At 44.3% G+C, this 17,023-nt stretch overlaps 1 protein-coding gene across 1 annotated transcript in view; it reads right to left on the bottom strand.

Moving 5' to 3' along the window:
• HDHD5 (haloacid dehalogenase like hydrolase domain containing 5) overlaps positions 1 to 16,814 on the bottom strand; it is a 30,672-nt gene extending 13,858 nt beyond the window's left edge. Inside the window, exons 1-7 of the mRNA XM_077468872.1 lie at positions 15,833 to 16,814; positions 15,396 to 15,599; positions 11,515 to 11,627; positions 10,695 to 10,788; positions 7,217 to 7,253; positions 6,768 to 6,942; positions 4,836 to 5,024 (exon numbers count right to left, since the gene is read on the bottom strand). Coding sequence (XP_077324998.1) covers positions 4,836 to 5,024; positions 6,768 to 6,942; positions 7,217 to 7,253; positions 10,695 to 10,788; positions 11,515 to 11,627; positions 15,396 to 15,599; positions 15,833 to 15,955 — 935 coding nt within the window. The 5' untranslated portion in view covers positions 15,956 to 16,814. The remainder of the gene's footprint in view (positions 1 to 4,835; positions 5,025 to 6,767; positions 6,943 to 7,216; positions 7,254 to 10,694; positions 10,789 to 11,514; positions 11,628 to 15,395; positions 15,600 to 15,832) is intronic.
• Between the last annotated feature and the right edge of the window lie 209 nt (positions 16,815 to 17,023).

Below are 17,023 nucleotides of genomic sequence, written 5' to 3'. Positions count from 1 at the left end.
ACGATCGGGAGCAGGCCCTGGTCATCAGCGCCTTTGCCAAGGGCTATACTGGATCATCCCACATTGGGAGGCACCCTGCGGGTGACGAGGGAGGCCTTTCGGAACTCGCCGGTGTCCCCGGTCCCCTCCCCCATGGTGCCGATTCTGGGAAATCCGGACTTTATACCGGGCTTCCAGAATCCCTGCTTTCATCGTCTGCAGATGGGTGACAGGCGGCGGCTATGTGACTTTATCGGCCCGGATGGTCGACTCACCCCGGAGGCAGGGCAGCGGACCCTCCACTGGACTTTTGGAGCGATCTGCAATTGAGGAATTTCTTGCGCAACTGTTTGCGGACGCCGGGCATCTCTCGCCCCCTCACGGAGTTAGAGCGTATCTGTCACCGGGGGGAACCGGTGCGGCACTGCCTCTCGCTCCTTTACTCTGCCCTGATTCGTCCGGCTGAGGGGTATGTCCCCCCATTTGTGGTGAAGTGGGAGGCGGAGCTCAGCACCCACTTTACTCCAGATCAACAGCAGAAAATTCTCCATTTTGCACAGAAATCCTCTATGGCTACACGGGTTCAGGAGACGTGCTACAAGATCACAACTAGGTGGTATAGGGTCCCATCCGTCCTCCACCGCATCTTCCACCAGGTGCCGGCATGTTGCTGGCGTTGTAGGGAGGCGGAGGGAACGATGCTGCGCGTTTTCTGGGCCTGTCCCAAGCTGGTACCCTTCTGGCGCGGGGTGACCGAAACGATCTGTCGTCTGACTGGTGTCTCTCTGGAGGGGAACCCTGTGGCCTGCCTGCTGCACCTGTCGGACCGATCCATTAAAAAGTATAGGAACTCGTTGACTATTCAGCTGCTGAACGCGGCGAAGGCCTGTATCCCTTTGTGCTGGAGATCGGAGAACCCACCGGCTATGGCTCTATGGTTCTCTAAAGTGAACGAATTAAGAGATATGGCAGACCTCACAGCGACGCTTCATAATAGGGAGGAGGCCTTTCGTGAGACTTGGAGACCTTGGAATCATTTCACCTACACTGAGGCTTACCTTCGGGTGGTAGCTTCAAATGCCCGTTGAGAGAGGGTCTCTGTCTGCTGGCTTCGGCCCCCCTCCCCCCCCCCCTGCGGTCTGGTGGCGCTCACAGTCCCTGTTTTGCTCTTTTCTGTTAACCTTCCTCGCTTTCGCTCGCCTGGAGCCTTTTCTGTGTTTCTTCTACTTGGTCTGTCTCTCTGTTCTGATCCCCCTTCTTTCTCCCTGGCTCTCCTTCCTCCCTGTCTCCCCCTGTAGTCCCTTCCTTCCGTACTCCCCTTCCCCCTTACCGTTTCGCTTCCTCAGCCCTTTATCTTTCATGATTAGATCCTGCCGGTTAGCCCTGGCGGGCAGCGGTGGGTTGTGGGCTTCCCTGCGAATGACCAGTTTTCAACGAGTGTATGCTCTGTCCGCCTGGGGCCCGGCTCATCGCCCATCTCCCTCCTCTTCCCTTTCTTTATAACACAACAAAAATTTGTCCATCTCGCTGTAATGCATGGCCATGCGATGATTACTGCTCACCTGGGTGGGATTGGTTTGCCTAATTGGTGTTGGAGGTCTGGAGAAGGGACTCTAGCCCCCGGTTTGGGAATGTTTTCTTGTTTAGTTTAAGCCTGTATTGGGGGTGGTCTCTATGTATATCCCACCTGAGTGATACTGTAAGCTGTATGTTTGAAATTCTGTATGTTTTATTATTGTTGTCCATGTGCCTGTTATTTCTTCCAGTATTAAATAAAAGAATTACAAAAAAAATATTAATGATTAGAAAAATAGAAATAAAATATCACCAGAAAAATAATTGTTTGGGGAGACGGGGAAGAATGAGTTAAATAGAGCTGATTAGGGTAAATGAAGGGGTTGTAAAGGTTTGTCTTTTTTAAACAAACATGTAAAACTTACCTCCTCTGTGCAAGGGTTTTGCACAGAGGGTCCCGATCCTCCTCTTCTCGGATGCCCCACGGAGAACCGCTTTCCATGAAGGCACTTGTGCAGGCATGCTGCTGAGTCCTGCCGCTGTGTCCATTGACACAGGCAGCAGGACTCGGCCCATCCCCCGGCTCGCACATCATTGTATTTGATTGACAGCAGCAAAAGCTGATGAAAAGCTTCCTGATGACAGCCACTCTCATTTGCTGAAACGCACTTAGGCTTGGTCGCATCATACCGACCATACATCCACCCGGAATTACTACAGGGGATCGAGCCACACTGCAATATCAGTGTCTGCATGAAATTTTCAACTGAATACCCCTCATATACACATGCTGATCACACCGGGTACCAGGAATCAGGCACCTTAACATGTGAGTGGATCTCATTTGTATTTTAAATTTGATAAATAAAGGTTTTCCACTATGGGAGACCCCTCTCTTTCATTTTTCTCCCCATCCACGGAGGACCACCCTGAGCTGGAGCATAACTGGGCGATAGGAAATTAGCATTGTCACCCTATAATAGAAAGTGCCTAAACAAGGATCTTCAGGGATTATTTTATTGAAAGTTGCAGATTTCAAAATATTGTACGTGACTTTTGAAATGGAATTAATATATTAAAGTGGAGCTCCACCCAAAAGGGGGAGTTCTGCTTTAAGCATTTCATTAAAATTTGGCATGTAATTTATTTTGGGGGGCAGAGCGTTTACCTAGTGTTGACAGGTACCTGCTCCCACTTTTGCTCGGATCGCCTAGTCATTTCGAACGGACGTTTTCTTCTCCCTTTCCCTCCCTGCAGTCTTCTGGGACATGTCACAGGTCCCGGAAGACTTCCTTACCATTCAGCAGATGCAGCACAACTCACACATGAGCAGTGCGCACCTTGTTGTAAAGCAGCAAGCTGTACCATTCAGGTGCCCACAGTTGAAATGCCAGCGCCGGTGAGAGGACAAGGAGAGGACAGGGAGAGGAGATCGCTGAATCCTGGGACAGGTGATTGTGCATTTATTAAAAGTCAGCAGCTACACTTTTTGTTGCTACTAACTTTTAATAAATACAAAAATGACTGGTACTCCTCTATAAAGATTATATGAGAATTTAATCATTTACATCTACTTTATTGAGTTTAAATCTACTCTAAAGTAAAGTAATTAGACCATACACAAATTATTAAAGACCACATCAGCATCACTAAATCACATCATATCTGAGAGTTTCATCAACCGCTTTCTGCGTAGGCAAAATTCAAGTGAAGATCAGCAGGAAGAAAGCAGTGGACATTAAATATTGTCCCATGTACATATAAAAACAAACTACATAAAACAAGTTTGTTTTCTACACTTCGATAAAAAAAATGACATTGTGCAGTCCTTGTCAAAAAGAGCCTTTACTCTGTCCAATGTAAAGTAAATAACAAGTGACAGCAAAAAAAAAGGTTGACATTCCCACGCTCACTTGGTTCTTGGCATCTGAAAAATTGTAGTCATCGGATAGAGCTTGTCCATGCTCCCCGTACATACATTACAGCAAAGAACCAGGACAGATGATCTCAGCATTTATATATAACTATATTAATATGAAAACCATGCACAAAAAGCACTGTCTGGGAACCTCCCCACTCTGACATGTTTCAGCCATTAAAGTGGTTGTAAACCCTTACAACACACTTTGACCTACAGGTAAGCCTAGATTAAGGCTTACCTGTAGGTCCAAGAAATATCTCCTAAACCTATACGGTTTAGGAGATATTTGCCCAAAGACAGGCACCTCTGTCTACGGTGCATGCGCACTGAGGGGGGCATCGTCAACGACAATGATGCCGCGCGTGTCGGCTCCCGTGCGCATGCGTGGGAGTGACGTCATTGCGGCTTCGCCGAATGACAGTGGCGGAGCTGCGAGACCCCACCAAGAAGATGGATGCGCCGGACTACAGGGGACAGCGGTGACTTTGCTGGCTCCTGTGTCAGGTAAGTGACACATAATGGACTACTATGCGATGCATAGTAGTCCATTATGCTTTGCCTTTGCAGGGAATGAAAGAGGAAGTAAACCCATCAGGATTTACTTCCTCTTTAACAGGCTTAATCATAAAACCTGCAATTAAGCCCATTCCCAGGTGAAAAACATCAGCACATGGAGGTTCCTAGATGGTACTTATCTGTGTATGGTTTCTGGAATAAAAAGTTGTATAGAAACACTGAGATCATTGGTGTGCGACTGATCTTTTGTGGTGAAGAAAGTAAATAACAAGGGAAAGGCAAATGGGATGAGCACCGCTCCAGAGGCTTCCCTGTGAGATCCTCAGCTGCCAGAGGAAAATACTGGGTGCCTGCCTGGGTCCGCAAACCCCATCCATGCAAGTGGAAGAGAAGAAGATGGCGCCACTTCCAGAAAATAAAAACAGCTCCTTTATTTTAGAAACATGGGAATAAAAGACATGCCACACACACGCAACCCACAGAGAGTCGATTTCACTCTCCCGTGTAATCATTGCTAATAATTGTAATATAAAAATAATAACAAGTTTGCTTTAGAGCAGGCAGTTTAAACCTCCTGTAGCCACCTTTCCAGTATTGTTCTGCACAGAAGCTCCATAAAAACTGGAACTTCCAGGAATTGGAAGAACATGCAACTCCCCTAAAGCCCCCTGATACTCGCCTTGCCAGCGTTATGTCACATCATCTGTCAAATGACAGAGTTCCAGCCCAGAGATCAGTTGCAAGACCATAGCAGTCAGACGGCAGGAGGTTATACCCAGTACCTCATTGGTGTTTTGGGCTTTGGGGGAGTATGTGAACTCCTTCCATGTGACAGTGGTGGGTTCTAAGAGGTCATGCTTGGGGCTCACAGTTCTTCCCTGTTGTATAAAGTGTAACCACTCACCCGACAGCATACAAGGTCTGTATTGGAGTGTCCCAGCCACGCTCTCTTGCCTGGCTCATAATCAGCTGCTCTGCGAAGCTGTACGTCACCATGCTGGGTTTGCCAATCAGGGCCTCGTAATGTAGCTCCTTCCCAGTGATTTTACGGTACAAAGTCTCCAGGCACACCAAGAACGTCCCATGGCCGAACCTGAACAGGACAAATGAGGACAGATCATATATGGGGCTACAAGAGACTAAAGATTCCTTCCTGTCAAACCAAAAAGCAGCATTTGTATTTTCTGCCTCCTGCCCCTTCTTGCTTTCTTTAAGATGGCATCTGTGCAGCCTCTTCTGAGAAGGCCTTGCTCATGATTTGGAATCCAGAATCCTTCCAGCGGAGCTCCACCCTAAAGTGGAACTTCCGCTCATTGGAACCCTCCCCCCCCTCCGGCGCCACAATTGGCACCTTTCAGGGGGGAGGGGGGTGCAGATACCTGTACAGTACAGGTATCTGCACCCACTTCCGGCATAGATATCCGCAGAATCTGCGGATATTTACGCTACTTCCCGCGGGTCCCCCGCTGTCTGCTGGGAAACACACGGATGAAGCCGCAAGGCTCCACTTCCTGAGTCCCATACCCAAGATGGCGGCGGCAGCACCCGAGAGACGATCGAGATATATATACACAGATAATTGATTTTTATTCTCTGTCTTTTTTCCTTTCTTCCCCATTCTTCCCATAGTAGCCATTTTTACTAAGGGCAGATGAATCTGAGTCTCCCTCCAGAAACAAGCGACAGTGTACATCATCAGAGGGAGCAGACCCTGGTTATGTAGCCTTCCCAGGATGCATCTGTGAGGCTAGAGTTACATTGCCAGTGCTTCCAGAAATCAGGTAGTAGAAAAACAGTCATTGCAAGTAAAAGCAAAAAAATTTTTGTTTAGCTAATGAACGTAAGATGTTTTGCTGATGCAATTTTTGGTGAAATAGGGGGAAAGGTCCGCTTCAACTAACACATTTGTCATGCGAATTCTTACTTGAATATTGATGTGCTTTGTGTATTTCTTCGAGATTTCAGCAGTAATACAGTGAGAAACGTTAACTCTGTGCAGGAGTCTCCTGTAATGAAGACCAGTCACTGCTGAGCTCTCTCCTTGTGCAGGGTAACCGGTCTTATCTCTGCCCCCTCCTGAAGTTTTCTGCGGGCAGCCTTTAGCGGGAAGGCCTGATGGGCTCCTATCACAGCTTTACATGGTAATAACTGGGTTTGCAAGTGGATTTATATCCTTTGGCTTTTGAATAAATTGGTACTGTTTATACGTTTTACACTATGGGAGGCCAATTCTTTGTTCTTATATAATATTCGGAACCTTGAGATGATCGTGTAATTGGGACCCCCGAAGGGAAAACCTTCAACACGCCTGGAAATTGGAGATTTGGAGCTGTAAGCCAGTCTTCACTATAGGAGATCAAGAAGGCTGCTTATACTTCTTACTGGGGTAAGAGCTCTGGGAGCATTAAGCTATTGTGAAGCCACGGTGATTGCGTTCAGAAGAATTTGTTTATATGTCTTAGAAGAATCGCTTCAACACACCTGATATTTTGGACTTTTATTACTGATTCCATTGTCAAACGTGTTTAACTGTTTTAGCACATTATTGATTAATTATGTACACTGTTCATGATTTAGGAAGTTGCGCTGATCACTTCTACCTATATTTACTCTTGTGCACTTTAGGTCCAGCAGCAGCTTTTCACCTTTTTATTTACTATTATTTTATTTATTCACTTGGTAGCCCGAGGGACCACACCCTTCACCACAGATTTATGTGCATAGGTCATATTTCGTGAATGGGGTTCACAACCACTTTAAGACTCCCTTTTTCTGAGCCTATGGTTCTATAGATCCAGGGGAATGATACTGCTGTGTGTATAAAATACCTGCTCACCTGGGCATTTTTGCCTCCGCCATCCAGAGAAGATCCATGTTGCACGCCAACACAGGAATGTGTGGGTATGGCGGCTGCTTCTGCCACTCGGTCGGCCTGCCAGAACTCAGCAAGACATCCAGGATAAGCTGCAGGCTGGTCTCCCAGCGCACTGGCTCCCCCAACAGAACGATGGCTGCAAAGACACAGATGGTTTTAATGGTCAGCTTCATCCCATGTGCTGGATACAGACAGGAAATTTTGCAGTGTGTTAACAAACAATCTGACAGACGTAGCTTCAATCTCAGAGATTTGCTGGCATGCATCTGTTAAAGAAGCGACAGACTTATTACTTTCAAAAGCTTACAAGGTACTCTGGTGATGGTTAGTGAAAATCAAGACAGCTTCATCTCTGGTGGGCAATGTACAAAGGCCATTCATAGACAATAGTAAGTAAACTCAGTTCTCACCTTCTACAGTAGGGAAAGCCAAGAGAGGGGACGGAACCTACAAAAAGAGAAATTTGGCATCTGTAATGAGTCAAATCATAAACCCAGGATGCTCATGTGCAAATGAAAATACAAATTTTATAAATATATATATAAAAAACATACATATATATATGTACACAAGCACACACCACCCAAACACTACTGTGCAAACAAATTAGGCAGGTGTGTAAAAATGCTGTTAATTTTTTATTTATTTTTATCTTGAATATAACCTCTGTCAAATTTTTTTCCGCCATCTGTGTCCTGTTGCAGATATTTCCCTTCACTTCCTGTCCCATAGCCAAACAGGAAGTGAGAGGAAATCCCTGCAAATTAAGGGAATTCCTTGGGGACCTCCAGATCACCATTGGAAGATTTCCCCTACATTACTTTTCTGGGGACAACCCAATATTTGAGATTTTCTTTTACTATCACTTTCAATAATCATAGTCATCAGAACAAATAGAGAGGGTGAATTTCCTAAATGGGGGCACAGACAGCAATACAAACTGACAGATGTTTATATTCCTCTCCACTCCATCCAAAACTAAAATAAAATGTTTTGTCTTTAGTTAAACTTTAAGAATACTTTCAAAAAATAGAAGTGTTAATAACTTATTTTATCAATTAACAAAATGGAAAGTAAATGAACAGGAGAGAAATCCAAATCAATTCAACGTCTGTTGCAACCAGCTTTTGCCTTCAGAAGAGCATAAATTAATCTAGGTACACTTGCACCCAGTTTTTTAAGGAATTTGGCAGGTAGGTTTTCCAAACATCTTGGAGAACTAACCACAGATCGTCTGTGGATGCAGGCTGCCTCAAAATCTTCTGTCTACTCATGTAATCCCACAGACTCGATGATGCTGAGATCAGGGCTCTGTGGGGGCCAAACCATCACCTCCAGAACTCCTTGTTCATCTTTACACTGAAGATAGTTCTTAATTACATTGGCTGTATGTGTGGGGTTGTTGTCCTGTTGTGTCATATATTTGGGGTCAACTACATCCCTGATGGTATGACATGATGGATAATTATCTGCCTGGATTTCTCAGCATTGAGGACATCATTGATCCTGGTTGACCAAGGAAACTTAATACAGCAGATGAAAGACACATCATGCTTACTTCCCTTCACCACAGAACTGACAGAAACCAATGGGACCTGGGTACACCCATCTAATGTCCAGAGAAGTCCATCCAGAAGTGGTATTCATGGAAGTGCAGACAAAAATCCATACCTCTGACATGGAAACAAGACTAAAGGACTCAACTATGCATGAAAACATAGGAACTGGGGTGCAGAAAAATGGCAGCAGGTACTCTAGACTGATGAGACGAAATTTGAAATATTTAGCTGTAGCAAAAGGCATTTTTTTTTCGCAAAAGGCTGAAGAGCGATATGATAATATGCATGTCTGCAGACAACAGTGACATATGATGGAGGTTCCTTGCAAATCTGGGGCTGCCCTTCTACAAATGGAGTTGGAGATTTTGTCAGGATCAATGTGTCCTCATAGCTGAGAAATACAGGCAGATACTTTTCATCATGCCATGCCATCAGGGAGATGTGCGATTGGCCCCACATGTATTCTTTAGCAGGACAGCAACCCCAAACATACAACCAATGTCATTAAGAACTATCTTTAATGTTAAGAACAAAGAGTCCTGGAAGTGATGTTTTGGCTCCCACAGAGCCCTGATGTCAACACCATCAAGCCTGTCTGGGATTACACAAAGAGACAAAAGGATCTGAGGCAGCCTATATCCGCAGAAGGTCTGTGGTTAATTCTCCAAGATGTGTGGAACAACCTACCTTCCTTCAAAAACTGTGTGCAAGTGTACCCTGAAGAATGTATGCTGGTTTGAAGGCAAAGGGTGGCAACACCAAATATCAATTTGATTTGGATTTCTAGAAGTGGGAGCAGGTACCTGGAATATGACAGGTATCCGCTCTCCCCTCCCCCTGAAAGGTGGCAATTGTGGCACTGAAGGGGGGGGGGGGGCGGGGAGTATTCCGATCCGCAGAAGTTCCATTCCTGGATGGAATTCTGCTTTAAGTGATAAAAATAAACTATTAACACTGCTTTTTCTGAAAGCATTCTTATTTTACAGCGTTTGTTCACACTGCCTAAAACTTTTGCGTGTGTGCATATAAATATATACAAACATATATATACACATCCAGAGTGTGGATGGGAGCAGCATCCTTGCACTGCAAGACTAGCCTAAGCACTTACTTCTGGGTAAGATTTGCCAGGCTAACCGCTAACCCTACCCAGAAGTAGACACAAATACTCTGGCAGGTCCTTCACTCTTTGGAGATCTTTGCACTGGAAGAAGTGCTAAAGTGCTTTAGGAATTAGTTTGACCATTGACTTGGACCATCACCTCCTTTTGACTTTGAGAGAACTGCCTTTGAAATGTATAAATTGAGAGTGCAATACCTGTTTTTATCATCATTAAATATTTATAACTATATTTATAAATATTTATAACATTTATTGCACTAGATGTATGATTTGTGCCTTTTTTTGTTTTACACAGTCTTGGTTTCTTTCTGACCCTTGCCATTTGCGCCATTTAACCCTTTTTGTGTCGAGCGTTGCTTCAGTGAAAAACCTGTGACTGCAATACTTTGCTTTTTAATAATATCTAAAATTGACAATGCATTAGGTGTGCACGGAAGAATACAAAGGTGTCTAAGCTCCACCTTCAGCCTGCTCCTGGACAGTGAAGGAGTGGTAGCTGACTATTAAAGGGTTTGTTAACCCACATCATGTACTTTATATAATCCTCTCTGCCTTATATTATGTCCCACTGTGTATGTGTTATATAAAAAAAAAAAAAAAAAAGCTGTATATACCTTCTGTGAGCGCTGATCAACGGACACGTGACACGCCGCATCTCTCCTCTCCCCATCTCACAGATGTGGCAGGAGGGGCCTAGATTCCTTGAAGGGGGGGAGGGAGAGGCGAGAGAAGGAGAGATGTGGGGCATCACGTGACCGCTGATCAGCACTCACAGATAATGTATATACACCTTTTTTTTTATACAGCACACACACAGCGGGACATATCATTATAAGACACAGTAGATTATAAACAATAAATCATGTTATTACAGCAGCAGGGACGGGGCGGACCCTGACACAGGAGCCGAGAAGCAGGGAGGGAAGGGGGGAGGAGGACACAAGAGCAGAGAAGAGAGACAGCAGGGCTGCGGCTGATGGAGGCACACAAACTGACCACGTGTTAGGGCTCAGCAGATATGATTACCGTGGTCAGTTTACATAGGGGCGGGGAGAAACTGGCAGGATCAGCCAGGTTTTTTAGGTGTTACAGGGGTCCAAATAACACAAAGGAGAAGCACTGTGTCATATAACATGCTTTCAAGGAGCTCTTGTTTACTATCTGCACATTAACAGCAACACAACAGTTTTCATTACCAGCACTCACCAGATTCTTAGGCCTGCGACTTTCATCCACCATATCCAGTAGTGGAAAAGCCCTTCTGACATCTTCAATTGTGACTGTGTGCCGGAAGCCTAGGCTTTACCGTGTCAAGGAAACATAGAGGTTACAAAGGATTAAAAAAGCATTTTGCTAAACTGCTGCACAAGGAGAATAATGGGCAGAATGCTTAATAGATAAAAAAAATGAAAGTAGAAATTCTGATAAAAACGTTAGTTTTGGATTGAGTAGGAAAGGGTTGGAAACTCTGTTGAATTTTTATACTGTCTCTCAAGTCCTGAAGACTTGACAGCAAATGATTACTCTAAGCCCTTGTACACACGGTCGGAGAATCTGTCGCAATGAGTCTTATCGGACCGTGTTGTCAGATAATCCGACTGTGTGTGGTATGCATCGGACTGATTCCGTCCGAATCTCCGTCCGACCCAATTTTCCAACATGTTGGAAATATTTCCCGACCAACTGGGCCGGACGGACCTAATCCGATCATGTGTAGAGCATTTTGATCGGACCAAGTGCCACGCATGCTCAGATCAAATTCCTACATCAAAGCTATTGGCTACTAGCCTGAATGTAGACCCATCGTAACGAAATCACGTTCTGAAAGATCGGATTTTTCGCCAACTTGGCCCAACCGTGTGTATGCAACAGTTTCGGACACAATCCGTCGGGCAAAATCCGACGGATTTGGTTGGCAAAATCTCTGACCGTGTGTACGTGGGCTTAGACAGTAATCACAAGAACAGATTTGGAAGACTTCCCATCCATTCCTGTTCTAGTGACACCTAGGCATGTAAAAGGATACTCCTTGGCAATCTCTTCCACTGGTCCCTGACCAGACACCAGGACCCTCTTGTCATGGAACTGATGGAACATTCGAAAAGGACTGTGGGAAAGGATGACCTGATCATGGGACACCTGAAGAAACAGAAAATATTAGCATATTAATGCTACCCACTCTGTATAGAACAAAGCAACAGGTTCACAAAAATACATATATAAAAGAATATAGTGAAGCGCTGCTCCTTTTCCTTAACAAATGACCAGTTAATTATAAAGTGACTCAAATAAAATTGTGGTTGTGCGTTATTGCAAACATTTACATGCATGAATCACCATCCACATAATTCACAGACAAATGAATAATATAAATGCACAGCAATATAAATCAACAATTATATTGTGTGTTAAAAATACACATAAAACATTACTAGTGTTGCAGAGACGCTCTAAAGTCCATATATTATCAGCAATCCAATAGTGTCTCTGTTAAGAAACAGAGGCATTATTGGATTGGTGATATTATATGGACTTTAGAGCATGTATATAACACTAGTAATGTTTGATGTGTATTATTAATGCACAATATAATTGTTGATTTATATCATTGTGCATTTATGTCATTGATTTATCTGTAGAATATGTGTATGTTGATTAATGCATGTAAATGTTTGCAATTATGCACAACCACAATTTTATTTGAGTCACTTTATAATTTATTGATAATTTGTTAGGCTAAAGAAACAAACGGTTTACTCTATTTTTAATGTATCAAGTAACACACGTGGGAACACAGTTAGGTGGTAGCAGCAGCTGTGCACATTAAATTGATATTATTTATATACAATAAGGGTGTGGTAGCGCAGGAGTAATTTACTTAATTAATCTATCACTAAACATTTGCCCTACCCAGCAGAACATACTTACCTTCCCTGCCCTTCACAGGCTCCTCTCCTGAAATTGCTTACTTTGATTTCACTGCACACTGTGAGTTTCTCACAAGGTACATTAGAAGCTGCAGCAAGACAGATGTATTCTGCCTCATCAGGGCTGGAGGAAGTCCAGCATCATCTAGCTCTTATCTCTCCAGCCTGACTCTCCCCGTGTCACCCCTTTCATTCACTGGAATTCAGTTCTTTCAATCATGGAGGCTCAACATTACATGTGGGCGTTTACATGGCAAACTGCATGCAAATGCAGCCTGCTTAGGAATATCTACTCCTCTATACCCATGTCATCCTATGAAGGCATTTTAATATAGGCATAACTCCTCCAAGGGGGCTCTTGGAAGGAGTACTGAGACAGAGTGCTGTGCTGGTTTCAGGATGCTATGTACAGCACCCTGCCCCCTTCTCCCACCAGCTTTGCAAAGAGAATCACAAAGACCCAGAGATTATGTCATGGGGACTAAAACAAAGTATGTAATTAAAAGGTTTTATTTAAAATACTGAATAGAATGTTAATGGGGGGGGGGGGGGGGGCTGGAGAAGAGAAGGCAACATATAAATGGATTACACTTCAGCTTTAAGCCCTGTATAGGTTCCAAGTTAGTCTGGTTGGTGTCCATAAGGGTTAAAGTACATATAAATAAAATAGTAGCTAACCCTCTACGTGTTCCAATAGTGTCACTGCTTTCCCCTTCTTTCTGCAATTCTCACCGTATTTCTCCTGGTGATCTTGCCATATTGCAGATTTCAGCTCTCGGAGTGACTCCTTATGCAGCGGCAAAGTTGTCTGCCTACAATGCTCCAGTACTCATAGATCGAAGTCCATAGGGAGCACAAGGCATTGTGGGGCATCAATGTTTTTGGAGAGGGTTTGTGCACCTGGGTACTAGAACCAGAAGAGGCCAAGGGGAGTGTTTTGCATGGGATCAGCACTGAATTTATAAACCCAAAAAGGTAGGTATTGAAGAATTAAAAAGAAAAACAAACAATACACTAACATAATTGAGAAAGATAAAATTAGGACTTAGTTATACTTCAAGGGCCTTCCCCTGAACTCAGGTCTGGCGACTGGGGTTCACCCAGGCACTTGGAAAGCCCTGCTCAGTTTGGCTTCCAGTCTGCATGGGAAATATACAGTGCCTTGCGAAAGTATTTGGCCCCCTTGAACTTTTCAACTTTTTGCCACATTTCAGGCTTCAAACATAAAGATATAACATTTTTATTTTTTGTGAAGAATCACCAACAAGTGGGACACAATTGTGAAGTGGAACGAAATCTATTGGATAATTTAAACTTTTTTAGCAAATAAAAAACTGAAAAGTGGTGCGTGCAAAATTACTCGGCCCCTTTACTTTCAGTGCAGCAAACTCACTCCAGAAGTTCAGCGAGGATCTCTGAATGATCCAATGTTGTCCTAAATGACTGATGGTGATAAATAGAATCCACCTGTGTGTAATCAAGTCTCTGTATAAATGCACCTGCTCTGTGATAGTCTCAGGGTTCTGTTGAAAGCGCAGAGAGCATCATGAAGACCAAGGAACACACCAGGCAGGTCCGTAATACTGTTGTGGAGAAGTTTAAAGCAGGATTTAGATACAAAAAGATTTCCCAAGCTTTAAACATCCCAAGGAGCACTGTGCAAGCGATCATTTTGAAATGGAAGGAGTATCAGACCACTGCAAATCTACCAAGACCTGCCCGTCCCTCTAAACTTTCAGCTCAGACAAGGAGAAGACTGATCAGAGATGCAGCCAAGAGGCCCATGATCACTCTGGATGAACTGCAGAGAACTACAGCTGAGGTGGGAGAGTCTGTCCATAGGACAACAATCAGTCGTACACTGCACAAATCTGGCCTTTATGGAAGAGTGGCAAGAAGAAAGCCATTTCTCAAAGATATCCATAAAAAGTTTTGTCTAAAGTTTGCCACAAGCCACCTGGGAGACACACCAAATGTGCTCTGGTCAGATGAAACCAAAATAGAACTTTTTGCCCACAATGCAAAACGCTATGTTTGGCGTAAAGCAACACAGCTCATCACCCTCAACACACCATCCCCACTGTCAAACATGGTGGTGGCAGCATCATGGTTTGGGCCTGCTTTTCTTCAGCAGGGGGGAAGATGGTTAAAATTGAGGGGAAGATGGATGCAGCCAAATACAGGACCATTCTGGATGAAAACCTGTTGGAGTCTGCAAAAGACCTGAAACTGGGACGGAGATTTATCTTCCAACAAGACGATCCCAAACATACAGCAAAATCTACAAAGGAATGGTTCACAAATAAACGTATCCAGGTGTTAGAATGGCCAAGTCAAAGTCCAGACCTGAATCCAATTGAGAATCTGTGGAAAGAGCTGAAAACTGCTGTTCACAAACGCTCTCCATCCAACCTCACTGAGCTTGAGCTGTTTTGCAAGGAAGAATGGGCAAGAATTTTCAGTCTCTCGATGTGCAAAACTGATAGAGACATACCCCAAGCGACTTGCAGCTGTAATCGCAGCAAAAGGTGGCTCTACAAAGTATTAACGCAAGGGGGCCGAATAATTTTGCACGCCCCACTTTTCATTTTTTTATTAGTTAAAAAAAGTTTCAAAAATCCAATAGATTTCGTTCCACTTCACAATTGTGTCCCACTTGTTGGTGATTCTTCACAAAAAATAAAAATTTTATATCTTTATGTTTGAAGCCTGAAATGTGGCAAAAGGTTGAAAAGTTCAAGGGGGCCGAATACTTTCGCAAGGCACTGTATATTAACTTCCATTAGGGCAAATAAACTGTCTTTTAAAGCTGGTGACACACATTACAGTGTCTTTTCAGTCTACCAACAGGCCCTCACACTACTAAATGAGACTGTACAATCAAATTGCAACATGTGGCTAACTTAAAGCATTAAGACAGTAGGGGTGTGTCCTGGACAGTAATAGCGGTTTCACTCATCCATTTTGCTGTATTGCTCACCTCGATCCCCAGGACTCGGCTCAGCTCCTTCGCTCTCTCCTGGCGTAGGCAATTGCCAGCATTGGTTACAAAGACCACGGGTACTGCCAGCCGTCCATCTCTGCCCAGCAATCTCCTAAATGCCTCTGCCGCCCCAGGGATGGGATTCCGGCCTCTCACCAACACACCATCGATGTCGAAGAGGAGACCAAAGGTGGGTGACCTCTGGGAGACAAGAGAAGGGAGAAATGACATATCCAACTTTTATAAAGGTTTCGCTCCGAGAAAAAAAGTTTAACAAAAATTGCAGAGGCTTTTTGGGAATACTTAGCCAATCACAGCGTTGCCCAAAGTTCCCAATTGGATGCCAGCTTTAGTTTTCCAACCAACGGCTGCAAACTGACTTTTATACAAACACTTGACCCTAATTTTCCAAAATGTGTCGTAGGGATACTTACATGGACATATGATGATGTCAGTCCCCTGTGTGCTGCCAGCACTCCTGATGGTGAAATCCCCTGTGCCAAGCAGGATAATCTCTTCTTCACCAACCTGCAAAACATCTGTGGCCAAGCTGCCATCACACCTATCCTACCCTAAAAGGAGGACACCTTACAAACAGCCAACTCTGCACCTATATGGGCTCAGCACTATCCACATGCCAACCTGTATCGGAGCGTGGCACTGGCCAATAATGAGCAGGAAGTAAAATAGGAGTACAACACTAATATCACTCTGTACTGTCTATGGAGCTTTGAAGGCCTAGTGGCATTTAAAATACTGAGATGCCAGACAATGGTCAGTACGACATGCCAGTGTTACCAGCTATACTGTACACTAAATATACATGATTAATATTATTCTTAACCTGGCACTGTTTTATGTAATGCCCAATATAGATATGCATATAGTGTAATATTTTGCCCTGTTTAGAAGCTGGCATTACCCTATACTGGCACTATGCAGATTTATGAATATATCCTGTGCACAGGCTGACTCTGCCACCTTCCTATAATTGCTCTCCTCTCCTGGGCACTTCCAATGTGTGCCCCCCGATACAGCTTCAACCCCCAGCCCTGGGCAATGTATAATGTGTGCCCCCCTGATACAGCTTCACTTTCCTCACCTGGGCATTTCCCTGTCACATTTTCAACCCACAGCCCTGAGCAATGTAGAATGTGTGGCCCCCTGATACAGTTTCACTGTTGCCCACTAACAGTGTGTGCACCCCGTTAGAGCTCACTTCCACACCCCCTGCCCTGGGCACTGCCAATGTGGGCCCCGATATGGCACACCTGCACCCTCCCTGAGTGTTCCTCTTCTGCTCCTCTCGGTCACCAAGAACCCTGCAACAAATGTCACCAGCGCTGTCTGTCATCGGAGACTACAACTCCCAGCATGCACCTCCCTCTAATTCCAGGCTGCAGTTGTTCCGAACACAGGCCTGACGAAACACCGGACGTTGTGCTCCAGACTTTTTATCGTATAAATCTTAGTAAAAATGTACATTTTATAATATTTCTAAGTGATGGTAAGTGTGTCTTGTAAGTACATTCGAAACGTGTTCTATTATTTCAAGTAAAACGAAGAGAGGTTAAATATTGGCGTGTCTTATGCCTCATATCGTGAGAATACAGGGGGCGGCCATT

The sequence above is a fragment of the Lithobates pipiens genome, unplaced genomic scaffold, assembly GCF_037356315.1.
Source record: "Lithobates pipiens isolate NorthernLeopardFrog02 unplaced genomic scaffold, aLitPip1_a1.2 Scaffold_8, whole genome shotgun sequence".
In the NCBI taxonomy this organism is placed as follows: Eukaryota; Metazoa; Chordata; class Amphibia; order Anura; family Ranidae; genus Lithobates; species Lithobates pipiens.
Note: the sequence above shows the minus strand (reverse complement) of the source record. Positions and strands in the feature narration are given on the sequence as shown.